This window comes from Muntiacus reevesi, chromosome 4, assembly GCF_963930625.1.
Source record: "Muntiacus reevesi chromosome 4, mMunRee1.1, whole genome shotgun sequence".
Lineage (NCBI taxonomy): Eukaryota > Metazoa > Chordata > Mammalia > Artiodactyla > Cervidae > Muntiacus > Muntiacus reevesi.
This window is the reverse complement of record NC_089252.1, coordinates 145,068,558-145,092,091: the sequence shown is the minus strand read 5'-3', so window position 1 is coordinate 145,092,091 and position 23,534 is coordinate 145,068,558. Positions and strand designations below refer to the sequence as shown.

The window sequence follows — 23,534 nt, the reverse complement described above, 5'->3', positions numbered from 1 at the left end:
GGTGTCTACAATTCATCAAGTGTTCTCAGAACTAAATGTATGTTGTATGTTGAGGCCTGAATGATGTAAATTTGAATGAGGGTCTATTCCCATGCAGATTTTTTTTTTTTTCCAACCACTTAAAAATGCAGAACTTTAGTTCACAGACCATACAAAAACAGGTGGGAGACCAGTTGGCCAAACCCTGGTTCACATCATAGAATAGCATATAAACATGCTTTTTTATGGGACTTTCCTGGCAGCCAAGTGGGTTCAATCCCTGGTTGGGGAACTAAGATCCTGCATGTCTTGTGGCAAGGCATCCCCCCCCACAACAGTTTATTTTAAAAAGGTGCTGCGTTCAGGTACAAGGATGACACATATTTATTACTGGTCTCAGACTGATTGTGAGGAAATAAGAAACATCAAGAGCCAAGCATTACAGTAGTGATGTTCTCACTGTGATACGGCTGCTTAAGTAAGTGATCTTAATATGTGTGCCACGTTTTATGTGAGGCTTCTTATAGACCCAGCTTGGTTCTTCTCCAATGTCTTCTCTTGGAGTTGTACCTAATTTTATTGCCAGTTTTCATTCGAATCCATTGAGGAATGGGACGATTCTGCTTTTGCTTCTTGGCCAGGAATCGCTTCATCCTGAAAGTCTTGTGAGAAGACATGGTGCGGACAGATCTCAACCGCACATAGGATGGCGGAGAAGAGAAAAGAGCCCCATGCAGATTTTTTTTCAATACTAAATGCCACAGAAATACATGATCCCAAGTCGGGTGAAATTTGAGAATGCGGAATCACAGATTCAGAGCAACACTGGACATGAAGGGCCGAGTATAAACACAAAGAGCTGACTATAGATTACAGGCCAATTTTTTTTTTTTATTCCACAAAGGGTCAGCGTCCCTGGTTATCCAGGTGTAAACTGTATTTCTCTAACTCTTATAAAGTGAAAAATCACTAACAGTGTGGGTCTAATATGTTCTCCAGGTGGTAGTTGATGTTTCAGTATTTCAAAGCTGTTGAAACCCATTAAGAGTATTTTCAAGGTTAAAAAATTTACCAGGAAACCAAATTGAAAAAAGAAGAAAAAACTTTTAAATTACGAACTAAGTGTACACATTGTTAAGTGTCACTAAAAGCTTGTTTTAACAACTCCTAAAACCACTAACAGGACCTCACAGGAGCCAAACTGCAGCTCTCCGCATCCCTGTTAATTCCCAGTATGCTGTAGCAGCAGTTATTTTATTCCACAGAGTGCATATGCTGGCGCTGGAAGATTTCAATTTCAAATGTTGTTTACTGTACCCGAAGTACTGGCTGAACAGAAAGTACACTTTACATGTGAGAGCATCTGATGGAATATAGCATGGGAGTGTTAACACTGTAAAATACTACACACATAGTGATATACACTGCAGCTTAACTGGGAAGAAATTTGCCATCATTGCAAGTCAGGGCCTTCAACTGCAGGACTGCAACAACTTTTAAAAGAAAACTAGCAGCTTTTACCTGGGTTTTTAAACATTTGTATATCTGAGACTGACCGGACCTACCCAGACTCTGGAGAAAGGTAAATGATAGTGTACCGTCTTTACAAAGAACTTTGTCAACATGGCCCTCACCTACTGAGGCCATACGAGAACTTAAGACGTCAGCCCCTAGTTATTTTCAGAGTGCCCTTGTGACCAGTTTGGGGAATGATAGTAGGGAGAGAAAGGGATGTGAGGAATGATGGCTAGGGAATTTTCCTCTCATGATTCTGCGCTATGTCACTGGAAGGGCTGAGGTAAGGTATGGTCAGTGGAACACATTAGTTTACCGTGAGTGAGTGAGTGAGTCTTAGTTACTCAGTCATATCCAACTCTTTCCGACCCCAAGGACTGTAGGCCACCAGGCTCCTCTAACCATGGGATTCTCCAGGCAAGAATACTGGAGTAGGTGGCCTTTCCTTTCTCCAGGAGATCTTCCCAACCCTGGGATCAAACCTGGGTCTCCTGCACTGCAGATGGATTTTTTACCACCTGAGCCACCAGAGAAGCCCCCAGTTTACCCTTAATGAAACATAAAACAGTCCATTCAGTCTGCGATTTTGACTGTGTACAAAGTATTGGAAACAATGCCTTTAGGGGCTCAGGTGAACAGAGATCAATCAACGGGCACTCCAGAAGGAAGACACCAAAAATGAAAAGTCCTTCGACTGCATCCCCATTACTGTTCTCACCAAGTCAGTGGCTTTAAAAGGCCTGATTATTTATGTCCACCAGACAATGTGATTTGGTTTGAGATAATCACATGGTGTCAGGCTCCACATGTCAAAATGTCAGAAGTGGCTGAAGAGCAGCAGCTCCATGCTGAAGGGACCCATTTCCTCTGACTCCAGAGCTCCACCATCTGGTCTCAAAGTTTTTCCCTCTGAGGGAATGGCTGAAGAGAGGCAGCTCAGTGCAACCCTGCAGAGAGGACTTGGCAACCAGAGTGACACCAAAGGACTCGCTGAGAGGAAGCGAGCTTTGCAACGCTCACATCCAGAGCTCCTCAGATTGCCTTGCAAGTCGTCTTGGGCATGCTTCAGAAAAACATGACAATTCTGGTAGAAGGTGTTTTTTAGGAATAAAACAGATGGTTCCTTTTCTTTCAAACTTTTTCTCCTCACCCCAAAGTCTCTTGAAAACACCAGTTCATAAATGCTACCATCTTTTTCTATCACAACCCTCCTAGAGGAGGAAGGGGAAGGTTTCCCAACTCTAGTGCTCAAGAAGAAATACCATCAGGAGAGCTCTGTACTAATACGAGACTTATTAAAATCAGGACTCCAGAGAAAAATTTGATAAACTCTTTAATCTCTGCAGAAAATTGTTGAAGTGATTTTCTAACAGATTAGTTACCACCACCTACAAGTAAGTTTTACCATCTGTCCATTTATCATCTATTTTAAGCTTTCTCATCCCTCTTAACTGCCACTGAGAAATTTAAAGTGAAAATAAAAGAATCCTGAACCTGACAGTGGTAATTATCTCACTTATATTATCTCATTTATATTAATATGGATCAAGCCACCCTAGTTGAGATTTAATCTTTTATAATTAAAAATGTATAATTTTATAATTAAAATCATCCAGAGAACTGCTGGAGTCAGTGCCCCAGTCCCTGCACTGACCCACTGCCGACCCACGCCTCTCGAGGAGACCCTCCAACACTAGTAGATTTCAACACTGAACTTGCACAATGGCTTTGAAACCAAGAGTAGTGGATTTTGATGAATCCTGAAACAAACTCTTTACAACAATCAAAGTTGTGGTCACTTTGGAGTACGGCGAGAGAGCAACGTGGAACAATCGCTTCTCATATCCTTCAATGGCACTGACACCTCCGTCCATCAGAGAGATAGGTTCATAAGTTTGCTGAAAAATGAGAACAGGTTTCAGGTTTTCTAAGTGGACGAACATTCCAGTGTGACACTTTCCAAATATATTATTGTTCAAATTTCTAAGTTCATTGCCCATATGTAGCAGACAAAAATCTTTGCTAACCTTTTATGCAATAAACACTTTACTGAGCACTTAATATATCTCAGGCACTACTTAATTAAAATTAAATTGAAAATAAAATAAAATTTTATAATTTAAATAAAGTAAATTAAATTGAAAATAAAATTGAAATTAAAAGACGCCTGCTCCTTGGAAGAAAAGTTATGACAAACCTAGACAGAAGATTAAAAAGCAGAGACATTACTTTGCCAACAAAGGTCCATATAGTCAAAGCTAGGGTTTTTCCAGTAGTTATTATGGATGTGAGAGTTGGACCATAAAGAGAACCAAGCACTGAAGGATTGATGCTTTTGAACTGTGGTGTTGGAGAAGACTCTTGAGAGTCCCTTGGACTGCAAAGAAATCAAACCAGTCAATCCTAAGGGAAATCAACCCTGAATATTTATTGGAAGGACCCATGCTGAAGCTGAAACTCCAATACTTTGGCCACATGATGCGAACAGCTGACTCATTGGAAAAGACCTTGATGCTGGGAAAGATTGAAGGCAGGAGGGGAAGAGATGAGATGGTTGGATGGCATCACTGACTTGATGGACATGAGTTTGAGTAAGCTCCAGGAGTTGGTGATGGACAAGGAAACCTGCTGTAGTCCACGGGGTCGCAAAGAGTTGGACATAACTGAGCGACTGAACTGAACTGAACTAAGACACTACTTTAGGTTTTGGGAGTATAGCTATAAACAACACAAACTGCTTTCTCTTGATTGTACTAAGGGAGATAAGAGATTAAACAGATGTAAAGAAAAAACAATTATTCAAAGGGTATGCATAAGGAAATTCCTCAGCCTTTTAAATGCACTGTCATTTGATAAACTAAACATGCACACATATTCTGTACTTTGTATTATAAAAAATTTATTGAATTATCTAAATAAAATTTTTTAACATATAGTCAGTCTTTCTCAGAATCTTACAAAGACGATTATGCCTCAAACAGATAAAAGAAGCTGGCCCTTGGGCAGCAAAAGAGTTCAGTGTTGTTTGAGAGAAGTAGGTGTCAAGTTGTCAAGGATCCTACCTAATCCAGTGCCCAGGTTAGAGTTCAGAAAGAAAAAGAATGCCATCTTTCAAACATGTGAAACAAAGTCTTTTCCAACAAACAGTTGAGTCCTAAATGCAGTCTGTACAACACACATGTCTGGCTGTGTTCACACAGTAAACCATAGAAACACACTGGCTCTGATGGTACCTGCAGACAGTGTTTACTCAGTGTAGCCATGGATAGCATCTTCAGTCAGCAGGACTCCACAGATGCTTACCGTGTGTGTCCAGAGTCCAGGAAGGACATGCCCAGTGCAATGAAACACTGCCAACCCTGAAAGAGAAAATACAGTCATCATTCACCAAACTCTGGAGAGCCCTTACCCCCTCACCACCCACACCACACTGCTCAGATGCAAACCTCTTTGTTGTACTAATTTTGATACTCAGCTCCCTTTGTTCCTACTGCTCTGTGTTTGCTTCTTTTATCTGATTGGGAAAGTTCCATGATGACCACTTTTTTCCAGGCTTATCACATTCCTTACAATACGGGGAATGACTGACTAATAAAACCGAGATAGTCTCCTGACTAAACAGTAGCACCTCACTCCAGAATCAGTGCTCGGCCTTAAAAGTAGGTCTTCAACAGTTTCTATAGCGTCAGGCTGACTGAGAACAATTCAGCACTTCTGCATAAAGGAAAGATCCCTTAACTTCTACAGCATTTCCTTTGGGCGGTGGTGTGTCTGTCTGTCTGTCTGTCTGTCTGGGACTTTGAAGTGAAAGCCCGAAATCCTAACGACTGTACCACCAGGGAAAGCCTTGCTGCGAATTTTTAAAACAATTTCTGTCAAGACCATAATCAGTCACTTGGGTTTCCCAAGTCCCTATATTATAGGCTCATCATAATCTTAGTGTGCCCATGGTTCACTGAGGAGGAAAAAAAGAAGCGCTATACCTACTCAAGTAATAATTTTTCAATATTTACTAAAATGTTTTCCCAATCAAGTACCTACCCTGTGGCAGATACTGGCATGGGAACTAGGTCAGTGTTAGAAAGATGAGCAGAGGGTTTCCACTCTCTAGCCTTGCCATTCTCTGTAGCAGATACAGTATAAATTCTGCTGTCCCTAATCCTGAACCCTGTGCTTTTTAGAGAAACCTGTGTAGAACAGGGAGATAGATGTGTTGTAGCTATCACTGCTTTTCACTGATATATATCACATTATAGATCTGGAAAATAGAGAAAGAATATACCCATAATCCCACCATCCTAAGACAACTACTCTTACCATTCTTATATAATCTACTCTAGACTTTTGATAATTTTTTGATTATCTAGGTATACATAATTCTGCATTCCTTTTTTACAGAGCTATGTTTTATAACCATCATTTTTAATAACTCTAGAATAATTCAAAGAGAGAATATCACTATTTACTAATTTCAACATTGGACAGCTATTAAGTAGTAGAGTTGGGCAGGGTTATGAATCCACATGTGCTGCCCTCCAAAGATCTGAAATCACAGGACACAGCTCCCTTCTCCAACCCCATCTTTTACCACTCTCTACTTTCTACATAGCTCATCTTCTTTGAGTTTTTCAAACATACTACACTCTCTTGTCAGGAATTATTAGGAATGGAAATCAGCTGGAGTGACAGAAAAATGACAAAACTTAGGAACCAAGGGAAAAATTTATGGCTAAAAATATTCTTTAGTCACGGCTAGTTTAAATATTTCATGTAAATTGTGTCAATAACCTGAAGATAGATAGCTATGTGTTCTTTTGGGTTCTTTCTCTTCTGAGTGTTAGCCCCGCCTTGACCACCCTTACCCCTTCCAACTGGACTTACCAAGTAAAACACAAAGCTCAGATAAGCTACGCTGACCACTGCAGCCACCACATACAATACCATATGCCCTAGATCCTGGACATAAACCACGACAAAGTACATGTTGATGGAACAGATGATAAGGACCACGATCCCGCCCACGATCCTCAAGCCTCTGTAAAAAGAATCAGCACAATTATTGGTGGCATAGTTCACCCTGTCCACAGATGGAAAAAGACACTGTATCTCCTTAGGCAGGAGTAAGCAGCATTTCAAAATAAACTTAAAAGTAGATCTTATGTCCCAGATTAGGTTAAAAGGGTCAAAGTTAAGCAATGTTAGGGAGAAAGAAACGCTTCCCTGGTAGTTCAGACAGCTAAGACTCTGCCAGCAATGCAGGAGACCTGGGCTCAATCCCCAGGTCACGAAGATCCCATGGAGAAGGGAATGGCTACCCACTCCAGTATTCTTGCCTGAAGAAGACTCCATGGTCACAAATTACAATGGGTCACAAAGAATCAGACACAGCTGAGTGGCTGACACACACAGAGAAAGAGGGAAAATAACACTATCAAATAATCCCTATTCTTTAATTCCCTAAAAATGAACAAGCCCTAAAACTGCAAAAAGTCATGAGTCCCTAGAGATGAAACAAGTCATTTCAAATGCTGCATGCCCTTTAAAGATGTACAGAAAAGGTATCAGAACAAAAAATGTGCTTTCCCTCCTTTGTTACATACACAATCTCTATCTTTTGTTTTTTTGTTTTTAATTGAAGTAGAGTTGATAATACAACGTTGCACTTATTTTTTTTTAACTTTTGGCCATTCTCTGTGGTATGTGAGACCTTAGTTCAGGTAAGTCCCCAATAGTCTCTATTTTCTAAGTCACAGATTGAAGAGGCAGCTCTAGCAATCACTTCTTAAAGCATATAGCTCCTCTATAACTGATTTTCTGACTGGCCTGTTTGATGAAGATACCCTTCCCCCCCACACTTTGGGAACTAAAAGAAACACACTCACAGTCCATTGGCAAATTCGCTCATGACTGGTCGCAAGCTCGTATATGTTAGGATGGGTATGAGGGCAAAGGGAAGCTAGAAAAGAGAAAACGAAGATCAGACAAGGCTATGGAGGGTTCCTGTAACACCCCAGGGGGCGGCACTCTTAGCAAAACAGAACCACAGACCTTGCTTCACCTACTCTGTGAGAAATTATTCCTGTCATCACAACGTGCTGAAGGGTTGTGTGGAAATCTGTAGCATGAACCTAGCATCAGTGATGCTCATAGTGTCTTAACAAAATTTGTATCTGCCAAATTTTCTTAATCTCCATAAAACCAAGGAGTGTCTTATACATTATTTAGTGTTTGCTTGGATTCACAAACAATAACACTGTGTTCTTTGTGTAATTACAGCTTATAATTTCCATTCAACAGGCTTAGAAAAAAAAACCAAGTCATTTCTAAAAGCCTTTGAGATGCCAGAGATTTCATATGCATTCACTGTAGACCAAGAAGGTGTCTCTTTCTTCCTCTGAATTTTCCCCACACCCACACTGGGCTTGGTACCTAACGGCAATACAGAATGCCTCCTGACTCAATAGGATGTGACACCCCAGTTCTCTCCTCACTTGTAAGCTCTGAAGAACATTCAGGAAGTCATTCAACCCTGTGAGATGCTCCACATCTTGGAAGACGGCCACAAGCAGAGTGGGGATGATGGCAATAGAGCGGGTCAGAATCACTCGGGCAAAGCGTGACCATTTTAGGTTCAGGAATCCCTGGGAAAAAACACAGGAGGATGAATGTCTGGAAGAGGAAACAGAAAAAGGTCTGGGGAGGTTCGGGAAGGCACGGGATTAAGAAGGGACAAAAGGGCAAGGGCCTCTAATCTACCCCAGTCACAGCAGCACGTACCTCCATGACAAACTGGCCGGAATAGGTCCCTGTCATGGTGGAGCTCTGCCCCGCAGCCAGGATCCCCACCGCCCAGATGTAGAGAGCGGCAGGCCCGAAGTAACACCCCAGCACAACACCCTGGAGAGGCAAGGGAGAAAGATCACCTGAGACAACACCCCAAACATACTCCTTTATGTCACTTCCTCTACTCCTGGCTATGCACCCACCTCTACCAAGCACTGTGCTGGCACTGTCCCAGAAGCGAGACTCGGGTCCTGACCTCATTCTAGAGGCTTTCAACCTAAATTATGCTGGATGGGCCCCCATTCCTCCTCAGTCTAGTTCCTTCTCTTCTCCAGGCTCCGAAAGCCTTTATCCTCAACTTATATGTTAACTATTAAAAAAAAAGTCTACAACACATTTTCCAAATTATATTCCTTAACACAGTATTCTGGAAGATGGTAATAGAAATGGAGATAAAGCACAAATGAATTCTGGAGATGCTACATACTATTTATTCTACCTTTGGAGGTTCACAGTGTAACTGGCATAAAAGGGACAGAGGTCCCAACAAAGACCACTTTCCTGGGTCTTTCCTGGTGGTCCAGTGGTTAAGATTTCATGCTCCCAATGTGGGGGGCATGGGATGATCCCTGGTCAGGGAACTAGATCCCAAATACCACACAATGTGCCCTAAATAAATAAAGTCTCCAGCCACAAGGGTGAGGGATTGGGGAGGAGAACAAATATATAAAAAAAAAAAAGACCACTTTACTAAGAACACTTTCTTTGACGCCAATTAACGCCTATAGCACAAAATGTCATCAACATAAGTTTAAGAATCACGGATACAGTTCATCTTTTCAGCTGATCTTATATTTCCTTCCACATAATCCAAAAGGCTTGTCTGGCATGGGACCTCTGAATAACAATACTCAACAATCCAGAGAAGATATGCTGAGCTCTGAAGTGAACCCTCAGAAAAGACCAAATACTATGCTAAGAATCTTGACTCAGGGGCAAAGATCAGAAATCTGAACAGGTTTACCCCTTTGTAGATGTCCACAGTCAGTGTTGAGTTATCATCAGGGAAAAGGTGAGTATGGGCACTGCTGCTGTTTTTACAGACCACAACCTGGAACCAAAGTAGTTTAGGAACAACTTTTAATTTTGAGTCCAGGACTCAAGAGAAGAAGACCTCTCCTATAGCTCATTCACAGGTCACCTAAGAGACAGATGCTGAAGGCAAGAAACTGGACATGGATTCTGATGAGAGCAGAGATTGGCCACAAATATGAGAGGACACCCAGAATAGGGAGCCCTTAGTCAAAGCAGAGACAGGAGTCAGAAGTCCTATAATGGGAAACAAAGGAGTCATCAAAACTAGACTGTCAATCAGGAGTCAAGAGGACAGAGAATTCAAAGTGACAAAACAGCCTGTCTAGCCACAGATCCTGTTTTCTGTGTGTTGATTCCTCCCAACCTGTCATCACCAAATGGCAGGACTGGCAAGCAGCCGGTAGTTGGTAAACAGGAAGGGGAAGGGGATGAGAAAGAGCAAACAGATGTGAAGCCACTAACAACAGCAAGAGGCAATCTTTGTCCGAGGAAAACTCCCTTCCCAGCCAAAATCTGGGAAGGATGGACTGAGCTTCACCATGGCCCCAGAGTGTAAACCACGACTGGGGCGGTGACTTAGGCGCAGCACTGAGATCTACTTCCCCTGAGCTCCAAGTCACTGTCACGTTTTCCTGCCCCAATCAGCCTCCTTACCCTCACATTCAGTAGTACCCAGGTCCCCGGCTTACTTACCACCTGCTCGTTGGTTTTCTCAAAAAATGCTTCAGCAAACACTGAGATGACACAGGTGTTGATGATAAAGGAAACAAAGAGAGCAATGCAGCAGTCAATGAAGAAGTACTTATTGGCTTCTTGAACTTCCTGCCTTTTGGCTCGGTCTATATGTCTGGACTAGAGAGGTAACAGCAAAAGTCATTTTTTAAAAACTGTTAGAACAAGTTACTTGCAATATTTCATGTGTGTGGAGTCCACTGCAAGTCCTCGATGGCAAACAACTGATCACATGAAATGTGTGAGATTCCGCTTACATCCTGGTTCACTGAGTAAGAAGTCATGACCCTATGATGATATCACACATCCCCAAATTGGAAAAAGTGACTAAGTGACTTCTGAGCCCTCAGTTACTATGGCTGGAAGAACCGCTGACCTACAAAAACAATCTGATTTCAGACCTAAATCAGAGACAACCTTAATGACAAAAGTCTCTGATGATTGTGATGGACTGACTGGTAAAAGCCAGGTTGGGCTTATTTTCCCGAACCACTAGGAGTCCATTCAGGCTTCTGAGATTTAAAGATGAGAAACCTGGTACACCTTCAGTATTTTTAGGAGTGACTTTAGTCTCTTCTCTATGGGGTCTGTTATCTCTGGTCACCTTTGCGATAAAAACAGAGTCCAACTGTGTGGAGTCCAACTGTGGAAAAACAAGGTGCTCCTTCAGGGCTCTAACAAGTGTAAGCTAAGTGTCCCTCCCTTGCAATTAAAGGAAAGGGTCCCATGAACTACACAGGCCACTGAGATAAGAAAGGTTTTGCTCACCTTGACTAAGGCAGAATGCAGGTATATGTTGTGTGGCGTGATAATGGCGCCCACAATGGCCACAGCCTGCATGATCTGTGGGGTACGACAGTCTGAACAGGATGGCAGGAACATGCCTTTGACGATTTGGGTCTGGCTGGGTTTCACTGTAACATACTACATACAAACAGAACAGCTGTTAGCCTTTTCTGGAACATGAGACCAGGGAGTATCAGTACTAGAGACAGTGCATCCGTTACTCCTTGAGCCCCTTCATCAACAACTACACAGGACATGAGGACCACAGAACAACCCAAAAAAGCCAAGCAGCACAGTTCAGAGAACTTAGGACTGGAGCGTCCAGACATTTCCTATTGTGTTTTATATATACAAAATAGATGTGCAGAGAATGTAACTAATATTCTAAAGAAATAAAGCAGCTGCTAAGGGCCTTATTGATAATGGTATCACAATAACTCCTGTCAGACACCCCTCAGAATACAGCCGATTCTTGATTACCCACACTAACCATGCTTCTGTGCTCACCATGTATATACAAATCACTTACGCTTGCCACTAGCATCTGCTGAGACTCACTCAGAAACACTTCTCATACACACTTTTTTCCTGGTTCAGCATTTCCCTTGGAAGCCTTAGATCAAGGTGTATCATCTACTCAGAGCAGATGCATTATTAAAAGCTTATTAGCTAGGGAAATTAACAGAAATCAATTAATAATAATTGGACATAGAAAGGTGCTGGGTTTCACTTCACTACATATAATGGTAGAGTTAGTTTTAACCCAATGGAGTGTTGGGACTGGGGCACAAACCAGGAAATATGCACTGTATCCCCTATAGTTCATTGCTACAATACAGAGACAGTCCGAGCTGCAATTACTGTCAACCAGGACGAGCAAAACCAGAATCCGTTTAGGTAACAGCCAGAATAACCCTGCAACCGCTTTCCTAACCCTCTCCAAGGCTGCTCTGTTATTGGGATGGCCAACCTGGGACCTGGGAGATTAGTTTGGAAAGTTCCAGAAACTCTAATCAATTGAACTAAGAGTCCCTGCAGGCCTTCCTGGACACTAGTCTTTGCTACAATTCATTCCTTTAAAATTGGCATAAGGTTGAATTTGGCTTTTTGTTAAAACCTACTGTATCTTATAATGAAAGAACAAAAATCTTGTTTTAAAAAGCCAATAAAAAAAATAAAGTTAATGAATAGCCTGTAATACTCACCTCATAGCCAAATGTGAGGGCCATAACAGTGACGATAAAACCAAAAAATGCTTCTAACTTTCGCAAACCTGAAGGGGAAAATGTAGCAGTGAGTTCATAGAAGGCAGATTTCCCTGTAAATCACATGATGGAAAGCAGCTCCTCTGACTGACCCCTCCATTCCCACACTCCTTACCATAGTTGTCCAAAAAGAGAAATGCAAATGTATCTGCAATGGTGATGAGAACTCCACCCCATAGTGGAATCCTAGGTCAGAGATAAAAAACAGAGATTTAAGGGAAGAAAAGAAACATTAAGAATGACCCTCTTAAAAAAAAAAAAAAGAATGACCCTCTTCCCAACAGTTCTCCAGATATCTGACACTTGGAGGAGTAAGGACTTGGGAAAATGGATCCATGGTAAGTAGGCCAGGCCCTGGGTAGTTTAGGATCACAGCACTAAATGAAACCATTTGTTGTTGCTGTTCAGTCATCAAGTTGTGTTCAACTCTTTGAGATCCCATGGACTGCAGCACGCCAGGCTTCCCTGTGCCTCACCATCTCATCTCCCAGAGCTTGCCCAAGTTCACGCCTATTGAATCAGTGATGCCATCCAACCATCTCGTCCTCTGTCGCCCTCTTCTCCTTCTGTCATAAATCTTTCCCAGCATCAGGGTCTTTTACCAATGAGTCTAGCTATTCGCATCAGGTGGCCAAAGTATTAGAGCTCAGCCTCACCATCAGTCTTTCCAATGAGTCTTCAGGGTTGATTTCCTTAAGATTGACTGGTTTGATCTCCTTGCTGTCTAAAGGACTCAAGAGTCTTCTCCAGCACCTCAGTTCAAAAGCAGCAATTCTTCGGCGCTCAGCATTCCTTTTGGTCTAGCTCTCACATCTGTACATGACTACTGGAAAGACCATAGCCTTAACTATAGGGACCCCTGTCACTAAAGTAATGTCTTTGTTTTTTAACACACTGTCTAGGTTTGTCAAAGTGAAACAATACATTCATTCAAACTTTGTCTAGTATTTCAGACATTCAGGACACAAAACTGAAAAGCATTGGTCTTATCTCTCAATGACCTCACTTGGGATAAACTGACATACAAATTAATTATAATACACCCTGCCACATATTGCATAACACAGGTATGTATTACCCAACATGAGAACATGAAAGATACACAGCCTACATCTGCCAGGAGAAAGGAAGGTAGTTTCAGAAAGGTTCTACAGAAAAAATAATACTTGAGTAAATCTTGGAAATTGAAAATGACTTGTGTTTTTCTTTTTATGTTGTTGCTTAGTCTCTAAGTTGTGTGCAACTCTTTTTCGACCCCATGGATTATAGTCCGCCAGGCTCCTCTAGCCATAGGATATCCCAAGCAAGAATACTGGAGTGGGGTACAATTTCATTCGGCAGGAAATCTTCCAGACTGATGGATCAAACTTGTACCTACTGCTTCACAGGCAGATTCTTTACACTAAGTCACCTGGGAAGGACTTTTGTTTTTATACTTGCTTTGAAATCTCACAAAACATTGATTACTTTCTAGAAGAAAAACCTCTCACCTTCCTGCAGACAGGAGATTGATGGCAATAGCTGAGCCAATAACATCTTGCATATCTATACCAATGATAGCTAACTCCACCATCAGCCACAGAAGGATTCGTGGAACCTAAACACCAAACAGCAGAAAGACATGGTTCTAAATAATCATTTCAAAGAACTTCCCCCATAGTTTAGAATTCACATTTTGGCAGTGATCCATAAACAGTCCTTTATTAAACTTTAGGTCTAGAGATGAAGGACCAGAACTCAGCTTTGGCCCCCTGCTGGAGAGGGCCAGGCTGCTCTCTGTGGCAGAGTCTGTGAGTCAGGGTCAGGGCAGCAGCTGATGTAAATTTCTTCTTCCATTTCACTTGACAGAAAAATGGAATTTCCACTCATTATTTCCACTAATTTTTTTTGCCTAAAAACAACCCTAAAATTCTTAGGGGGAAATGAGGATGCTAAGATAGTCAAAATATTGTTCAGGAAAGAACAGAAATATTATAGAAAAAATATCTATCCTGACCATAGCTGAAGATACAAAACAAACACGAAAAGGCTGGAGTCATCCTTAATATAATAATGCACAAGCAAGTTAAAAAAGACAGATATGCAAAAGGGACTCAGGGTAAAGTGTTGGAATTGGGTGTCCAATAACAAAATCTGGAAGATAATCTCGTCAAATAATTAAACAGAAAGAAATTTAGTAGTGCCAGCTCACTGAGGGAGGGGGGTGGGGGGGACCACTTCGTGGTACCTACCACTGAAAACAAAGTCACAAAAAGCAAGATCTGAGGTACATGAAGAAAGAGAAGCTAAACAAACTATAAATTACCAAGTTTTTTTTTTTTTTTCGAGATGCATATAAAAACGAACCAAAAAAAAAAAGCAGGTAAAGATACTCTCTCACAGCCAGGAAAGGAGATTAAACTTTAAGAAAAAACTGGAGGTAGATACTTATCTAAAGATCAAGTCAGTTTAAAGCTATCTTCCAGACCCTGCGTCTATCCACTCCTGACTTAAGCAGGAACAAGAAAGACCTAAATATCCAGAAAGAAACTACGGAGGACAGTGTAAACTCCAGGGTCAAGGTAAAATGAAAAATCATCACTAACAAATTCAAAGATCCTGCCAAACATGCCCTGGTGAAAAAAAAAACTCACTTCAGACTGACAGCAAAGACAAACAAAAAAGAAAATATGAACAATGCAAAGTAATGGAGTAATACGGATGAATGAATAAAAGCTTTAGAGAACACCCCCACCCCTTTGAGAACTGGGCCCTGCTGGGTGCCGGAAGGCACAGTAAAAGGTAAGTGTTTACTCATAGAATTTGTCTAAGGAAACTTTCTGGTAAATAGGAATCTCATGTTAGATTTTGAAGGAGTGTAGAAACATGGTTTAGCAGCAAGAGAAGCTACAGAATTTTCCTTGGGACTGCCAGTCCTCAGGGACACAGATCCCCTCTTCCTCCACTATTTCAGTATGGGGTCAGGGGGAGGCGGCGGGACAGCACAGGTTGCCAGACACACAGGTACCTATGAGTAACAAACAATGCTTACCCTAGGATACTGTCGGTAACACACTTCAGCAAGATGAAGTCCGGTGACCACTCCCAGCCTAGCTGCAAGCGTTTGGAGCAGGACCCCGATGATGGTGGCCAACAGCAGAACCCACAGCAGCTAGAGAAGAACAAAATCCCACCATCACACTCGTGAGACAACTGGAAGTTTCGGTTTGGTTGTTTGGCAATGGGAATGGGAAACAGTATGCTTAGGAAAGCGCCCCATTCAGGGATCAAATGACCTGAGTTCTGTATCACATTCTGCACAGAACTTGCTAGGTCACCTTGTACCTTTCTGAGTCTTAGTTTTTCCTATCTGCTGTTTCACTTTTGTTCAAGGAAACTACCTGGGTAGAATAAAATTAAAAACCAACTACATGACAAAATAAAATTTAAAAACAGATGGAAAAGTACTTTTCACCTAAGTGTCAGAGCCAATGAAGTATCAGTATGTAGCCACCAAGGCTGATATCCAGCAGGTAGAGCAGAGGAGAAGACTGTGGTGTGCTCTGTGTGTTTAAAAAGGAGAAGGAGGATTCCATGCTCACCTTAAAACCAGCCAGAGCTCCAGACTGCAAATCACATTCAATGTTTCCTGGATCCACAATGCTCATAAGAAGTCCTGGTCCTGTGAAGACCCAGAGTTTACGAAAGCTAAAACAAGAGCACTGAAGAGAAAGGAAAACAAAGTAAAATGATTATCACCTTCGGGGGAGAATGGATACACATGCACATTTATGACTGACTCCCTTTGCTGTCCACCTGAAACTATCGCAACATTGTTAAATGACTATAGGCCAATACAGAATAAAAAGTTAAGAAAAATAATAATAATAATAAAGTGTCTCTTGGAGAAATAAAAAAATTAACACCTCCAAACTGCTGATCTAATTTATTATTTTATCACATACAAAGCAACAATATCAGTTTCATAAACAAAGGATTTCGGAAGTTGGATATGGGTGTGTCCAAGTTTAACCGCCATCTTATCCACTGCTTATCAATAAGCTGGTCAACTCTGTTCAAACAAGAGTCCAACCCTTCTCTTACTTGCCATTTCCAAGTCTTTCATTCTAAAACCCCAGCGAGAATATCAATACCATCCAAATGGGACAAAAGGCACCGTAAAAAAAGGAACCTGAAATTCATGGATCAAAAAATGCTCACTAGTAAAACTTGGCAACTGTTTTTCAAGGACCTTAGTTTCCTTAACAGTTTCTGTTTACTCTGACTGCAAAAATTCAGTCTTCAGAGATTACCTGCCAGAACTGACTCTGAGGTTGCTGATTTTGAGTTGTCCAGCAGACTCTGAATTCATAGATTTTCCCTAAATAATAGATAATAATGTTTTCCCCCAAGGACCTGTCACTAACCTCCTCAGGAACGGCATGATTCTCATCCAGGTAGGTGGTGAAGGGCTCCTCTGAGAGCCCGCCAGAGGACTGAGGAATTGAGGGGTTACTGTAGGCAGGGTTGATGGCACCAAGACTGACAGAGTCCCCATGGTCTCCAAAAGCATCTTCTGAATTAACAGATTTGAGAAGAAGTGAGTTAAAATTAACAAGATACTCTAATATTAATAAACATCTTAGAAATACTGAAATTAAATATTTTAATACCTAAATATGTAAGACTGACCTGACTCTATCTCAATTTACTTTACTTTTATTTATATTGTTAATAAATTAAGTTTTGAATAGGCAATACATTCACATGGCTGAAAATTTGAGAAATACAAAAATGCTTATGGTGATAAAGCTCCCTCTCAGCCCTCTTCCCTTGTCACTCAGCTCTACATCAGTTGTCAACATAAATCTCATAAATGGTTTCCCCCTACTTTCACACTTCTTTGCCATTTGCTGATTTTTAGAATCATTTCATTTTCTTCTAAAATCACTGATGTCTAGGGCTCAATATATAACATCCCCAGACTAGCCTCACTGATAACCTAAAATCTTAACTTTTATAAGGAAATAGTCAGGCTAATGGGACACTACCCTCTCTACCCCGCATCCCATTATTTGGTAGGATTTACTCAAAGGATTATCCTTGGACATTACATCTCCATCAGGCTTCCCCCAAAATTGGTAACTTGCAAAACCCCGCCACATTTCAGGCTAAAATCTGAAGCAGCAGGGAAACCACCAAACAAGAACCCTTTGCCATCTGACTAAGACCTGCAGTGAAGAGCTTGGGGAGAGGGGAAGAATCACCCTCATGACAGGAGGGCTCATTGCAGACTAATCATCAGCGTTTCCCTTCCTCCTGCATTGTGCTGCTAATTTTAAATGCAGGGGCTGGGAGAAGAGGGCTAACCAACAAGAAAGTTAGGAAACTCGGTGTGTGTAACCATCAAATGGTTATTTTTAACCACAAAGCTCTAATCTCAGGGTTTCCAAGATACCTTTGCAGCTTTCTAAAGGGAACTGACCCACTTCACCTTAAGTGTTACTGAACTGAGGAGGAAATTTACTGAAAAGGAATGGAAATTCTAAAGGAGAAATTTAATCAGGAAGGATTAGTCAAAGCACAGTCTCATTAAACACTCTATAAGGCGCTAGTTCAATGTTTTCCTGCTGCATTCTCATCTGAAGCAGCCTAAGCACCCTAGAGGTTTTTATGCCAGGCTGCAAGTTAGACTGCCTTTACAAGTACTGAAAGTGTTGGTCGCTCAGTTGTGTCTGACTTTCTGTGACCCCATGACTGCAGCCTGCCAGGCTCCTCTGCCCATGGAATTCTTCAAGCAAGAATATGGAGTGGGCTGCCATTTCCTTCTCCAGGGGATCTTCCCAACCCAGGGATTGAACCCAGGTCTCCCATACTGCAGGCAGATTCTTTACCATCTGAGCCAGCAGGGAAGCCCTAGCTGAGCACTACTGCTATAAGAAACCAGACTTGAAGCTAATCTTAGCTCATCTCAGAACTGGAAATAAGTTTTGGGGGAGGTCTCTGTGGTTATAAATCCATTTCATTTACAGCCTAAGTCACCAGGTGGTGACCCCTGAATGGAGGAGGTCTCCATGATATTGTTGCATGGGGGACAATGGTGCTTTAGTGCGCAACCCCATGAACTGTAGCCTGCCAGGCTCCTCTGTCCATGGATTTCCCAGGCAAGGATACTAGAGTGGGTTGCCTTTTCCTTCTCCAGAGCATCTTCCCAAACCAGGAATCAAACCTGGGTTTCCTGTGTTGCAGGCAGACTCCTACACTGCAGGTGGATTCTTTACCAGCTGAGCTACAGAGAAGTCCTGGAGGACAGGAAATGCAGACAATTTTTGATGGAACAGAGGACAAGAAGGACAATATGGTAAGTTTGTTATTGGCTGAAGCCTAATTCCAAACAAAAATGAGTCAATAGCACAAAGCAATAAATTACCATCTGGAACAGGTATCTGAACAGAAGCTGTAGGACCCAATACTATGGAGGATACCTGAGTGTCTGAGTTCATAGAATAGGATTCTGGAAAGGAGAGACGAGACGGAGAAGAATTAACAAGAACAAATAAAAAAAAGTTCAAAACAAGCATTCTGTGACTCTGTATGACTGAACCCTTACTATATGAAATGAATAATTGTTCTACTGAATTAGATAACCTTGAAAATAATCGCAGTTTTCTGAATATGATTAAGAGATGTTTAATAGAAAAAATGTAAAAGTCTTAATCATGTTTTTGGTGGCAAGAATTCAAAACCAAACTGAAGTAAAAAGTATTTCTGGGAAGTAGGCAAACAGGTTTTAATCAGCCTCCACAGAGAGCCCTTCTGGCAGTCTCTGCCTTTGCCTCCAGATTAATCCAAATATTTAAAAGACTGACTTCCCCTCATTTTGATGGGTTTTTAAGGATAGAATCTATAACTCTTTTTGATCCAACAAACAACTCAAGTGAGCGCAAGTCTCAATTTTCTCAGAAGCCGGTGGTAGGGGTAGGGGTGTTGGCGGGGTATCTTCTGGAGTGTAAAACATAGCCCCTCATGCTAATTTAGAAAACATAAGAACTCCCTCACCAAAAAATAAATTAATTAAATAAAATAAAATAGAAGTGTCCAAAAGTATTAAAAGCAGTTATTTCTAAAAGAACATTATTATTAATATTGTTATTATTATTAAAAGTTTCTAATTTCTGACCTACTCATGAGGAACCAATTCAATTATTAACAGATTATTTTTGTCGTGATGACTGATATCCTGTTTCAGAAGGCACCAAAGTCTTCAATACAATTAAGGAAAATTCCTATTCACAACAGGCCTTTAAAGCTTATCTTTGAAAAGTAAACAACTGAGATAGTAGTGTGCCTTTTCTTCAAGTATGAAGTGTGAAAAGGTGCTTGTAAAATAATTTTAAACAAAAGTATCTCAAGACAAAATTTTTAATAAATTAAAATTTAAATAAAGTTTTACTATTAGTATTCTAAATGATTAGTCTCATAATTACTTACAGAGCTAATAAAACACAATAAGTCTAATCTTTTCTGTGAAATCTCTGTCAAGAGAGAAAATGGATTCTAGATTTCAACTTTTTTTTTTTTTTGCTGCGCCATGCAGCTTGTAGAATCTTAAGTTTCCAGAACAAGGATGGAACTCCAGTCTGACAGCGAAAGCACTGAATCTTAACCACTGGGGCAATAGGGAACTCCCTAGATTCCAACTTTTTCATCAGAACATTGAATCAGGTTTCACAAAATTATATGCATGTCCATTATTTGTTTTTATACCTTATTCAAGATTCCACACTGTATTTAACTGCCTTGAGCAGCTTCAGCTTCATGCAACAAATCTTGGCAAACAGTCTTTTCATTTTTATTTTATTACAAATATTTTCTAATTTTCCTTGTTAAGTCTTCTCAGATACACCCATCATTTAAAAGTGGACATTTAATTTCCACATGGAAATTTTGTTTAAACATGGGATTTTCTTTAAAGTATCTTTAATATTTTTTATTTTGATACTAATTTCTTATTTAAATGCTTTTTTCTCTGCAATCACCTCCTCTGTTTTTTTCAATCTAACTTTATTGAGACTTTCAATGGCTAAGTCAAAGATCTCTCTTGGTAAATGTCACATTGCACTTGAAAATATGTGGGTTATTTGCAATTATCTTTCGATATTGATTTCTAACATGATTCCACAGTGATAACAGAACAGACTCTGTATGATTTTAATACCTTTAGATCATGAAATTTTTGCACATTGCTTTATCTTCCCAGATATGTTCCAGTGTCTCCTAGTTTATAGTCTATGGGAACATGAATAGAATTTGTATCCTACTGTTGTGTGAAAATTAAATAAATCTTAATTATCTTGAATTGCTTTACAGTGCTTTTCAGGCCTACTGTATCCTTCTACTTTTCTGTATATTCATTCTATTAATTTGGAGACTTTGATATTGACACTCCAGCTAAAATGCTTAATTCATCTAGTAAAAAAAATAATTGAATTTACACCATATGTACTTCAGTCAAATCAGGCCAGCATATTATGCACTAAATGATGTTCTTTTTTGTAAACTCAAAGTTTCTCACTTTGCAAGAAGGTCCCAATTCTGCTACCTATATATACAGCAGCTTTTTGGAAGGAGAGAACCTCAGACAGAAGTCTTTCTTTAGAGCTTTCCAAATAGTAGCAAGAGAACCTGAGAGAAGCTTTTAAGCTTACATAAAGAGCATAAGTCTGTCAGCAGACATTTCTCTTTATATACACAATAAGGAAATAGGGAATAAAGATATCTTTGATTTCACAGCACCCACCCAAGCTCTTAGCATTAAAAGTCAAATATTAGAAAAGATGCTGCTTTGTAAATACCAGTGTGTAACCTCTAACCGTCACTTCACTGAGTCAAAACTGAACCAAGGACTTCCCTGATGGTCCAGTGGTTTGAAGAGTCCACTTTCCAACACGGGATGCAGGTTTGATCCCCGGTTGGGGAACTAAGATCCCACATGGAGAGGTAACTACTGAGCCAGCACCACAGAGAGAAACCAGAGCATCACAGCTGAGACTCCATGCAGTCAAATAAATAATAAACAAAATAAGTAAGTGTTTAAAAAGAAAAAAATCAACCAAAGCTGCTTAGTATCTCTGTGTATATTCCAAGGGACCACTGCTGACTTTCTAACATTAGAGTAAGATTTATGTATAGTTTCCCCATTCACTAACAAGAAGTGTAGCCAGGCTGCCCAAAAGTTCTCCACCCAAGTCCCACAGCCATCCCAGAAACAGAAGGAACCAAGTCTGCTGCAATCATGGTCTTTTGGGCACTGACTTAAAACAACAACAACAACAACAACAACAACTGGCCTAGGCCAAGACTATAAATGACATATTATCCAATAAAAACTAAATAAAGTTTTCATTTACCCAACATAGCTATCATGGACAGACCCAGTACTGCATAGCTGTAGTTTCCCGTCTTACTTAATGATAAAATAAACTCAGCAGAAAGTCCATTGTCACAGGTTATCATATTATGCCCTCAGGTAATGAATGACAAGGATGAAAAACAGGCCTAAGGGTTTACGGGCAATAGGTTCAGGGAATCATAATTCCTTTACTGTGGAATCTTTTAGGGGAAAGAAGGCACTTACAGGGAATAACAAAAACTCCTACATGCTAGGAAATGTTCTGAGCCCTTTATCTGTATTAATTCAAAACTCATCATCAGCTCTTTAAGATTGATATTATCAATCCCCATTTTAAGTATGTGGAAACAAAGGAACAAAGAGCCTAAGAATCTTGCTCAAAGGTTTACAGAGCCAAGACGAGTTGGGGTTCAGATTCCACGGGAATCAAGGGAGAAACACAAGGTCCCCTAGTTGCAGCGATATTCACTACAACTATGGCCAGTAAGTTTCTGGAAACCTGTCTCCTCTTGCCTCGCATTTCGTAGAATTTTTGCTTTTGATTTTCACTTTAAAGAGGTGTCACATTCCCGTAACTTCGTAACACTCCTTATGAAAGCAGTGGACGGTACGGGAATATCTTTACACACAGGAAAACTCAAGTCCAGGTTACTCAACTTCTCCTTCAATGATGCTCTTTGAAATAGTCTGATATATGAAGAGAACTGGGGGAGACCAATTGAAAACAAAACAAACAAAAACAGAACATCCAAAAGTAAACACAGCTGTAACAGCAGGAAGCCTTCTCACACAAGGAGTGCGACAACGCCCCTACAGAAGTTCCTGGGCCTGGAGGCCGCACAACAGCCCTAAAACCGATCTACACACCAGGACTCGGCGGTCTGTCCAGGCCCTTCGCACGAAGAGGCGCTTCTTGGATGTCGCCCGGAGTAATACGAATTCTTTCGCTGAAGTGCGGCGGCGGGAGGCCCAGGGAGCGGACGGGACACCAGGGCTCCGAAGATAAGGAGGCCGAGGGGACCTTGCCTCGCGTCCGTCGGCCTCTCCCGCGGCGTGAAGCGGGGTCAGCAGACCTTCGACCACGGGTGCCGGGACCGCGGCAGGTCCGCCCAGGGGTTCAGCCATCTTCTCTTTAGGTCGCGGCGGGGAAGGGGCGAGGCCCCTGCGACCTCCGGCGTTCGCTTCCCGCCCCCCGCTCCCGGCGCCCTCCCTTCGCTCTTCCTTACGCGTCCAGGCCCTCCCGGCCCGCGCCGCCCCTCGCAGACCCGCCCGGCGCCCCGCACGCCAAATATTGGCCGCGGCGCCTGCTCCCAGGCTGGCCCTCGAGCCGCCCGGAGCCCGGGGAAAGCGGGGCGCCCGCGTGACCCCTGACCTGGCCCGCTCCCCACCTTACCGGCTCCGCAACCACCTGACAATCGGTCCCCGCGCCAGCGGCTCCATATCCCTGGAGCCAGCGCCACGCCAGCCTACCCCCTACACGCCCCGCGGCTGACCCACAGGATCGCAGCCGCATATTCCTATGGCTTGGACTCTCCATAGTCGCCGTGGGGCCAACGCGCGTGGCAGGCTGACTACGGATCCCGAGTCTCCGCCCACTCCGGGGCTGACTAGGGGCGGGGCCACGGAGGCCTGGGCGGGAGCTGTCTGCGGCTGAGCTAGCGGGGAGCTGGTCCAACCCACACTGTGTGCTGGAGTCTCCCACCCCGCTAGCAACCTGCAGAAGAGTAAGTTTCCGGCTGTAGCTCGCCGTGACCTCACGTCCCTGGAAGACAAGATCATTTCTTCTGAGACACGGCTCGGAGAGAGTTCCGACTCCACCCTGCAAAGTATAGCCGCCTCTCGCCCCCAGAGCCACATTATGGTATCCGCGGCCCCACCAAGAGCGCCCCACAGCTGGGAGGGACCGCGAAGCCTCAGCTAGTGCAGCCAGTTCGGCGGCGTCAGGGGCTCTGCTCCCAAGTCTCGCAATGAATTGTTCTCCGCTCTCC

The 23,534-nt window shown here is 42.0% G+C and overlaps 2 protein-coding genes across 2 annotated transcripts; both read right to left on the bottom strand.

The window, feature by feature from the left end:
* Positions 1-345: 345 nt before the first annotated feature.
* LOC136166075 (large ribosomal subunit protein eL39-like) lies at positions 346-691 on the bottom strand. Its single transcript, XM_065932110.1, has one exon. The coding sequence runs from the start codon at positions 654-656 to the stop codon at positions 501-503; it is 156 nt and encodes a 51-aa protein (XP_065788182.1). The 5' UTR covers positions 657-691; the 3' UTR covers positions 346-500.
* A 4,049-nt stretch (positions 692-4,740) lies between these two features.
* Positions 4,741-22,551, bottom strand: LOC136167133 (natural resistance-associated macrophage protein 2-like). Its single transcript, XM_065934416.1, is given in 17 exon segments — positions 4,741-4,803; positions 4,806-4,853; positions 6,376-6,529; positions 7,377-7,450; positions 7,986-8,135; positions 8,272-8,391; positions 9,302-9,388; positions 10,066-10,224; positions 10,873-11,028; positions 12,096-12,163; positions 12,271-12,341; positions 13,646-13,752; positions 15,187-15,306; positions 15,737-15,856; positions 16,562-16,710; positions 18,565-18,648; positions 22,414-22,551. Coding segments are annotated over 16 exon segments (1,719 nt in total). The 5' UTR covers positions 18,638-18,648; positions 22,414-22,551.
* Positions 22,552-23,534: the final 983 nt, after the last annotated feature.